The sequence below is a fragment of the Elgaria multicarinata genome, chromosome 1 (genome assembly GCF_023053635.1).
Source record: "Elgaria multicarinata webbii isolate HBS135686 ecotype San Diego chromosome 1, rElgMul1.1.pri, whole genome shotgun sequence".
Taxonomy (NCBI): Eukaryota; Metazoa; Chordata; class Lepidosauria; order Squamata; family Anguidae; genus Elgaria; species Elgaria multicarinata.
Window position 1 is genome coordinate 91,512,774 of NC_086171.1, and position 10,058 is coordinate 91,522,831.

General features: G+C 44.8%; 1 protein-coding gene across 1 annotated transcript; it reads right to left on the minus strand.

The window, feature by feature from the left end:
- Window positions 1-7,257: 7,257 nt before the first annotated feature.
- CCR10 (C-C motif chemokine receptor 10) lies at window positions 7,258-9,397 on the minus strand. Its single transcript, XM_063126930.1, has 2 exons — window positions 9,353-9,397; window positions 7,258-8,301 (listed from the first exon to the last, which is right to left on the minus strand). The coding sequence occupies exons 1-2, from the start codon at window positions 9,380-9,382 to the stop codon at window positions 7,258-7,260; spliced, it is 1,074 nt and encodes a 357-aa protein (XP_062983000.1). The 5' UTR covers window positions 9,383-9,397.
- Between the last annotated feature and the right edge of the window lie 661 nt (window positions 9,398-10,058).

The following is a 10,058-nucleotide window of genomic DNA, read 5'->3' on the forward strand; positions in this document are numbered from 1 at the left end:
CTGCCACTCGCTCACTGCCCTGCCTGGCACCAACTCACTGGCTCTCAAACAGCAGTAACATCAGCACGCATCTCATGAGCAGAGCAGCACATGCACAATGCCTGCTGGCCTTGACTGGCTGCCTCTCTGCCTGCTTGCTCACTCAAGGGCCTGTGACATGTTAGAAGAAGATGACTAAGCTTAGCCAGCTCAGGCTAGCCCAGCAACAAGCAAGCATTGCCCTCAAAGTGCCCACTCAGGAGGACAGGAACCATCAGAGGCTCAGGGAGATGCTTGATTTTAAGGAATTTTTAAAATGGAAATTAACAAAAATGCTTACACCTGTGGAATTTTTAAAGATAAATGGAACAAACTTGGCACAGTGATAGCACTTAAGGAGGGCTTTAGGCATGCCAAGTTGAAACAGGTCGGTTCATCCCTTGATTTTTAGGATTATTTTTTAATTTCCCCCCTTAAACCCTTTTCCTGATACTCCACCAGTGTGAAAGCCAACCAGTGTGAAATTCCACCTGTTTGCATTTGTGAAGGATCAGTGAAGTTGTGCATCTCCAAATTCATAAACTACAGATCATCTGGTTCCCTTACTCAAGAGTAAATCCCATTGATTTCAACTGCATTTACATCCAATTCATACTAAAATCCCATGCATGCTTACCTTTGAGTAAACCCCATTGAACTTACATCTGAGTAAACAGGTAAGACCTCCAAAGTAAGCATAGGGTTGCAGAGCACTTCTTTCCAGTTTGCTGTTTTAGACTTTAAAAAAAAGCTTCTGAGTGACCACACTATTAAAAATCAGTTCTATATGTGTTTACTCAGAAGTAAGTCTCTGTTCAATGGGTCCTGACCTCAGTATAAGAAAAGAAAAAAAATGGACAGAAATTGGTCCCACACACAACCAAAAAAGTATCCTACAGTAATGTTACTGTAAAAGACATCATGAGCCGATGGATAAAATTTTAGGATCGCACATACTATATTAATTGTAAATTTGCTAGACTTCCTAGAGCAAGTAACTTACTCCTCCAGTTCAATTGTCTGTCTGCACAATGGGAGTGACTTCTCATTGTAGGGGTATTGAATGGGTGGAAGAGAAGTTGGGGGCGGAGTTACCAAGTGAGGGTGGGGGGAAAGGGCTCAGGCAAGATGACAGGGGAGGGGAAGCGTCCTCCGATCCCCCTCTATAAAATTTCCCCAAGCCTTCAACTAATAATAATGACGAGCAGAAACCCGCTGAACTGCATGTAAACATTTAGCCTAATTTGTTAGAAACAGAGAGCTGTGGAACATCTGGTCATTAAAAGACGTTATTGTGAAGAAATCAAAATGAGTCACATCCAGCAATTTAAAAAAAGATTTTACAAACGAACAAATCTTTATATGATAGATGTGCAGGTAGGAGGTGGCAGTACCAAACTACTATAGCATGTAGCTTGGCTTGTTTGCAAGAGTCACTATCTCAAACTATTTGCTCTGTAAGCTTTTTCTGCAGCACAACTGCTCTGCTGGTGGCATGCTGTGGCCTGGATTGCAGGGCTCCCTCTGACCGAGCCTTCTGCATTGGATAATCCTCCAACAAGGATTTCCTTTCCCATGCCCACAATGTCCTTGGAAACTAAACACTCCGGTTTTCCCATTTTGGCTCGGAAGCTTCTAGCATTTGCATAGAAGCACCTATGCATGCTGTCCCTCCCCAGATGTCTCTGGCATGTCCCCTTTTCATTGTTGTCTCTTTGATTGGCTATCATGTTCTATCCTGTACTCTTGACCTATTTGCTCCTGTTCTACATTGGGACAATCAAAAACATTTTCATATTTGTCTCCTTCAGATGTTTTAACCTGAACCGGATGCTTCCCAGCTCCTGTAAGCTTCCCCCCAGGGTTTAGTTTAAAAGCTGCTCTGCCACCTTTTTTATGTTTAGCGCCAGCAATCTGGTTCCACTTTGGTTTAAGTCCAGCCCGTCCCTCTTGTACAGGCCCAGCTTGTCCCAAAATATTCCCCTGTGCCTAACAAATCTGAACCCCTCCTCTTTGCACCATCTTCTCATCCACACATTGAGACTTCTCAGCTGCGCCTGTCTAGCTGGCCCTGCATGTGGAACTGGTAGCATTTCAGGGAAAGCTACCAGTAGCTTGTTTTCCAAAATAAACTACTGGGAGTAGATTATTAACCCATCATGGCTTAAAGTGATGTCCAAACGCAGCCTAAGCCTTAGGAAGGGCACCTCAACCTATTTGTCCAGGGGGGAAACTGCAAAAAGGCTGGGAAAACACAAAATGATTGTTGACCGGGGGAAAGGGAACATGACTTTCTGGAGTTCTCCAGAAAGTCAGACTGGGCTGGATTTGTCACCCTGGACTGAAATTCTACACCCTTGTTTTACTTTGAAACTGTTCGAAAAACTTATCTGTAACTGGACCCCAGTGGCTCTACCAAATTTTAATCAAGGTAAAAGTTTAGCCCCAGGGGGAGTCTACACCACCCGTTTATTGCAGGATTAAATTGCAGTCATCACTAACAGGGCACATGACGTTCACCTGCTCCCATGATGATCTCGGCTCCACCTCTCAGTTTTCCTGGAATATCTAGCAAAATCCCTGATTTTGTCATGGTTTTTCCAGCTTTCTCGTGTCCATTCCAAAAAACGTGTGTGGTGTGTCCCCCTTTGTGTGGTTCATAGAAACATAGAATAGCAGAGTTGGAAGGGGTCTACAAGGCCATCGAGGTCAACCCCCTGCTCATTACAGGAATCTACCATAAAGCATCCCTGACAGATGGCTCTCCTGCTGCCTCTTGAATGCCTCAAGTGTGGGAGAGCCCACAACCTCCCTAGGTAACTGATTCCATTGTCGTACTGCTCTAACAGTCAGGAAGTTTTTCCTGATGTCCAGCTGGAATCTGGCTTCCTTTAACTTGAGCCCGTTATTCCATGTCCTGGACTCTGGGAGGATCGAGAAGAGATCCTGGCCCTCCTCTGTGTGACAACCTTTTAAGTATTTGAAGAGTGCTATCATGTCTCCCCTCCATCTTCTCTTCTCCAGGCTAAACATGCCCTGTTCTTTCAGTCTCTCTTCATAGGGCTTTGTTTCCAGACCCCTGATCATCCTGGTTGCGCTCCTCTGAACACGCTCCAGCTTGTCTGCGTCTTTCTTGAATTGTGGAGCCCAGAAATGGACGCAATACTCTAGATGAGGCCTAACCAGGGCCGAATAGAGAGGAACTAGTACCTCACGTGATTTGGAAGCTATACTTCTATTAATGCAGCCCCAAATAGCATTTGCCTTTCTTGTAGCCATATCGCACTGTTGGCTCAGATTCAGCTTGTGATCTACAACAATTCCAAGATCCTTCTCGTTTGTAGTATTGTTGCTGTTTGCTGCGAGTTCCGGGCTCAGTGAACAGCCAATCAGCTGTGAAGGGTTGTTAACTATTGCTAGGTGGCTTGTTAACCACCCCAGCCAGCCACCCTCGTCAGGTTTTGACATCACAACAAGCCACACCCAGTGAAAGTAGGTCAATTGGGCAGGACGCATGGGGTGGTTAACTAGCCACAGTAGCTCATTAACCACCTCCATGTTGTGTAAACTGGCCTAGTGAAGGTATTTAAATATAGGGTGACCATATGGAAAGGAGGGCAGGGCTCTTGTATCTTTAACAGTTGTATTGAAAAAGGAATTTCAGCAGGTGTCATTTGTATGCATGCAGCACCTAGTGAAATTCCCTCCATCACAACAGTTAAAGCTGCAGAAGCCCTGTGCTCATGCAGATACAAAAGAGGTCAGGGCTCCTGCAGCTTTAATTGTTGTTATGAAGAGCAGGGCTGGTGCCAGACTATTTTCCACCCTAGACAGGTGAGCTGCTTTCACCCACCCACACCCACCCCACCCACCTACCTCACCCACCCAGCCGAAGCGGACGCTGGGGGGGGGCCGGGGCCGGCATGGCTTCACTTCAGCTCCGTGGGCGCCCAGCTGAAGCTAAGCCAGGACACTGGGGTGGGGGGGCCGGCAGGTGGACGGCTTCAGAACAGCGCAGCCAGCTGGAAGCTGCTCTGGGAGAGCGACTTCTAGGCGTACTGTTCCGAAACCACTCACCCACCCCCACCCTAGTGTTCTGGCTTCGCTTTGGCGCCCACCCAGCCGAAGCGGAGCCAGGACGCTGGAGTGGGGGGGCGGTCATGGCTTCACTTCGGCTGGGTGGGTGCCCAGCTGAAGTGAAGCCAGAACACTGGGGTGGGCGGGCAGCTTCGGAACGGCGCGCCCGGAAGCTGTCCTCTCAGAGCCGCTGTGGGAGAGCGGCTTCCGGGTGCGGCGTTTGGCGCCCCCCTTACCTTGGCGCTCTAGGCAGCCGCCTGAGTGCCCTCCATGGTAGCACCGGCCCTGATGAAGAGGCAATTTCCCCAGGTGCTGCATGCAAACAAATGACAGTTGATGAAATTCCCTTTTCTATACAACTGTTAGATACAGGAGCCCTGTCCTCCTTTCCACATGGTCACCCTATTTAAAGAGTGGTCACATGGTTAGAATGAATTTGGGCAGCAGAGTACTGGATGGCCCTAATAATCCACCTGCCACAGGGCTTCGGATACAAAAGCAGGACAAATAGGCTAGCAACTGGGGTAAGAAATGCTTGAGTTTGCTGCCTCCTGCAGGGCACTCTGGAAAACATCAATGCTTATATAACTAAAAAAATAATAATATAAATATTATATACTGTTCCAAATACATATATCTGAAGTTTTACTTTGTACTAATGGTCTTATGAACTCGGGGGAGATAGCAATTTAAAAAGCAATTGTAAAAGAAAAATAGGCTAAAATATTTATTCCCCTATACTACAAAATGCTGGAGACATGCAGATTTAGATTTCTCTGTACTTGATGCAATGTATATTTCATAGAATCATAGAATCGCAGAGTTGGAAGGGGCCTACAAGGCCATCAAATCCAACCCACTGCTCAATGCAGGAATCCACCCGAAAGCATCCCTGATTGATTGATTTAAAGTATTTTTATTCCACTTTTCAGCCAAAAAGGCTCCTGGAGTGGTTTACATACAATCAATCAGTAAAACAAGGCAGTGCCTGCCCACAGGCTTACACTTTTAAAATATACAATGCACAAGAAAAAGGTTGGGGAGGAAAGAGGGGAGAAATCAAGTAGTCTTTCAGTAGCAGGGTTTATGGAACGGCTCTGCTTTGCCTCTCATCTCCCTCTGTTTCACAGGTGGCCCTGTGTGAAGCAAAGTGAGAATTCACGGAGTTGTCTAATAATAATAATAATAATAATAATAATAATAATAATAATAATAATAATAAATTATTATTATTATTATTATTATTATTATTATTATTATTATTTTATTTCTAACCCGCCTCTCCATTCTGATCAAGGTGGGGAACAACAGCAAGCATATTAATCAAAACACAGTATACATTGTTAAAACTTCCTAAAAACATCCTAAAAGCATCCTAAAATTCCACTGGATAGGCCTGCCGGAAGAGATCAGTCTTTTATAATAATAAAAAGACTCATAGCGCAAGGATGCAGAGTTTCAAGTGACTGCTAGCTGGGTTTCCTTCCACCTGCCAATTATCTGTGTCCCACACTTAGGAACAAACTTACCTGGAATGCCTTGAGACACGCTTTCCCAACTGTATCTAATGGATAGCTGATCCTCTTTGGTTCTGCTCAGCTGGAATACAGGGAGGACCTGTATGCCTCCCACACTAGAGGCCTTCAAGAGGCAGCTGGACTACCATCTGTCAGGGATGCTTTAGGGTGGATTCCTGCATTGAGCAGGGGGTTGGACTCGATGGCCTTGTAGGCCCCTTCCAACTCTGCTATTCTATGATTCCTTTAAGGCAGGGGTTTCCAACAGGATTTTCGAGGGCGCAGGTGCACTCTCATGATGATTTCTGTGTATACAAGGCATGTCTGCTAACTCCTTATTGCTCTATAATCTTAAGTCTATGGACTTAGTTTCTCTATAGTCTTAAGAGAAACTACTGAACATTGTGGTTTTGACACACACCCTTGCTCTCTGATTGGCCGGAGTAATAGGTTATGAACTGGTGTCTGAGAGGGTGTAAGGAAAATGGAACTCAAGTACATATGTAGTGGGATTGTGGGAAAGTAAACAAATTTTGGGATAGGGTCTTCAGGGAAATGGAGAAAATTATGGATCAAAAATATATATAAAAAGCCAGAATTGGCATTATTGAATATTTTTGCCAAAGAAAATAAAGAGATAAAAGAAAAGCCTCTAATAGGTTACATGCTGACAGCTGCAAGACAATTAATAGCAAGCAATTGGAAAACTGCAAAGTTGCTTACAGTAGCTATTTGGAAAAGGAAAATTTGGGAAATAGCAATTAGTGAAAAATTGACAAAGAAATTACAAGTACAAAGAGGAATAAAACAAAAGGATAACTTTAAGAGCAATTGGCAAAAATATATCGAATATATGAAGAAAGAAACGAATAGAACAACTATGGCAGAGGCTTATAGGATCCTCTGGGACTCATAAAAAACAAGTAGAGTCTAGAAAAATAACAAAGGAAGAGACAAATAGAGGTGATATAACATGCCAGAAGAAGAGATGGGAAATCTGTGAGAAAGTCTTCTAGGTGGGGAGGGGAAAAAGGGATGGAAGAGGTAAAAAATGGTTAAAAATTAAAACTCGAAATGAAAAGTAATTATTTTTATAAATTTAGGAGGAGAAAAAGGTTACTGTATAATGAACATGTACCTATTTATGAATATTTTTTAAATGTATATATTGGAAAAATAAATAAAGCAATTTAAAACAAAAACAAACAAAGTGGAATCTGTACTCTAACAGGTTCGCTCCTCATCAGAGGAGCGTTTATCGCGCGTGCGCTGCTGCCCCCTCATCAGCATAGCAGAACCTTCTTCCTGCTGAATGTTGGCTCCATCCTCCCTAGAATAATCCAACCTCCTGCCTCTAACCTCAGGAACCTGATCTGGAATATATGCCCTCCAGATCTAGATTCAGTTGTGACCACAGTGGCCTTGACTGTTAATAGATGTGAATACAGGAATCAAGTGGCCCTCTGAATGCAAATGTTTTTTTTTTATTATTTATTTTTTAAAAAATGCAGAGCACACATGGGGGGGAAATATGAACTCTACCAGAACCCCAGAGAATTTTGGCAGTGACGTAAATGCATCCATAGTACATAAGCCAGTCTTTCAACATTCTGAGGTTCTTTCCAAGTGGGCAGTGCCCCTGGTTTCATGGTGCTCCTGATATTCCTTCCAGGTGGGTGGTGAGTGATGCTTGCCGGTTGTTACTCCTGGCCTTTTCACCACAGCATACCCAGTGCCCCAGGCAGCCAAAATCCCTGCTCAACGACCGCAGGTCCCTACGGAAACGCACACCTAGGAAGGTGTGAAGCACTGGGTTTAGGCAGCAGCGAGCAAAGGCCAAGCTACTGGTGATGAGGAGGGCCAGGTCCCGGTGTAAGGTTACTCTGCAGGTTGATGCCTGTTGGCCCATCAAATCAGCTGTGTCCAGTAAGGTGAGTAGAGCATAGGGCAGTTGCAGAGCCAAGAAGAGCAAGACCAGGGCCAAGATCAACCGCAAAGCCTTGTGTGACTGGGCACAAGGGGAGGATAGAAGGGTGCAGGTGATTGCTGCATAGCATGCTACCATCACTGCAAACGGTAGCACAAAGCCAACGCCTACTTGTATCAGTCTAACAGCAGCTGTGACAACTGCCACCCTGCAGAGTTGGAAACCTTCATAGTCCTCAACACGAGCATACATGAAGTGAGGCAGTGCTAGAGCAGCAGAGAGCAACCACATCAATCCTGAGGTCAGCCTGCCCCAGCAGCTGGCAGCAGGACGTAGGCGGTGGGCAACCGGTGCCCTCACAATGGCTACATAGCGATCCATGGTGAGGCCCATGAGGAACAGGAAGCTGCTGTAGAAGTTGAGGGCATGGAGGCCTTGTAGGGCCTGGCATGTGGCATTGTCCAGGTGCCAGCTGCCCAGCATCCCAGCCACACCCACTGGCAGTGTCAGGAGCAGCAGCAAGTCGGAGGTAGCAAGCTGTAAGAGGAGAACATTGCCGAGGGATTGAACTGTATGGTAACGGAGACGAACCAGCAACAGAATCCCATTGCCAAGGACACCCAGCACACAGAACAGGATGGCCATGACTGGGAGGTAGATATGTGCCACAACACGGATGGCCTCCTTTTCACACAACTCAGGTAGGGTTGGTGATGAGACATCATATTCCCATGAGTACCATTCTGTGCTGACTGTCAACTCCTGCAGAAGGAGGGAATGGCGAGAAAGTGTTTATTACTGTGTTCCTCCATGATGGGAGTCATACAAAAGGTGAGTTGGGGCCCACGGCTCCCATATAATGTGTGGCCCAGGCTTTGGCACGTCTCATTTACAGAGTGGATGAAGATATTGGAACTACCCAGTGGAAACTCCACCCTTGGACAGGCTTTCTTAGAACAAACCGTCCATCTCCAGCACGTTCCTCTGAACAGGAGGTACCTTGCCTATAGAAAATAAGACTTAATTTGAGCTAGAGATCGTCAGGATACAGAACCTGGACCCTGCTTTTAAGGCTAGGACTCAGCCCTGGAATGCACATTGACAAGAGATTGCCTCTGATCATCTGCAGAATGCTTTGCCCTCATCACTTAATACCTACATCTCTTGTGGATTAGTGGCATGATTTACAGATAACACAAGGTAAGGCAAGAGCCCCAGCATATTTCTGCACTGCATACAAATTTCTTCATAGGTACTGGAAGAGCCTTTGTACACAATGCTTCTAATTTGAGTAGAGTACTAAAACTGCATGGAGTTCACTGTCCTTCCCCACAAAATCCATTCTTTTTAAAGTTTCATTTCAGCATATATTTTAGAGATGGGGTGTGTGTGTTCATTTTGTTGCTGCTATTGTTAAATAGCTCTGTGATCTCCTGCAAATAACACAGAAATCCACCAGTAGATCCAGATCTAATTTCCGCTTACCCCTGCTATTAATGACAAGTATAAACAAAAAGACTATTCTTAAATGTTGGTTAAATGTTGTTGTTGTTGTTGTTTACAAAAGCCATTGGAGTCTGATAGGCATGGCAGGCTCACCACTATGAATGCCAAGCTTGTTCTCTGCCAACAACTTCTTTCAAAGTTTGATGAATTCGTGATGGCTGGAGCTACCACATAATACCCTGGGGATGAATCTTGCCATGTCCTGCATGTTTCTGCAGGTGAGGCTCTTGGGACCCAAGGACTGGCTTTGGAGGACCCCCCACCCCCACCCCCTGCCTGTCTTGATAGCAAGCTCATGCTCACTTACCTGAATTTGTGAGTGCTGTTTATCCATCATCAGATTTCAGTCAAGAAATAACTTCTAAGGCTTGCTGGGTTTTTACAAGTTGGCTGCCCTGCTGAGTGATGTTGTGGTTGATTCTGAAAGGACATATCCCCTATCTGATACTGAGAGAAACATGCTAAGAATAAATGCTACATTAACCTTAACTGGATTGGACAGGTCTGTAAATACTTTGTAGATGTGGCATGGTTCTGATGGTTGAGTACATATGGTTGAGACAATTTGCCAAAGTATCATGAATCCCACAGCAAAGTTTTAAAGTGATTTTTTAAAACAACAACAACTATTCACTACATTCTTACAATGTGTTGTGCATGCAGAGCAATGGTGTGGTAATTTTTCCAGATCAATTAATGCTACTGTGACCTTGTATAGATCACTACATCAAACCTATTACCTTCCAATTTCTTTGGAAATGTGGGTAATGGAGGATATAATGTAAACACTTTATTTTAATAGCTGTTGATTGTGTTGATGAAGATTTCAGAGAATTCAGGTCACCTTGAGGGAGCTAGGGGTGGCGACAGCCGACAGAAAGCTCTGGCGTGGGCTGGTCCATGAAGTCACGAAGAGTCGGAAGCGACTGAACGAATAAACAACAACAAAAATATAAAATATATCCCACCCTGTTACCCACAAGCTGGATAACATTCTCAGTTAGAACATAAAA

What these genes read in the sequence shown, in the direction of transcription:
- CCR10 (XM_063126930.1), bottom strand. Translation starts at nt 9,382, where the DNA reads ATGATGGATAAACAGCACTCACAAATTCAG. An exon ending in AACAGCACTCACAAATTCAG is followed by an intron (nt 8,302 to 9,352) that starts GTAAGTGAGCAT and finishes CTCCTTCTGCAG; the next exon opens with GAGTTGACAGTCAGCACAGA.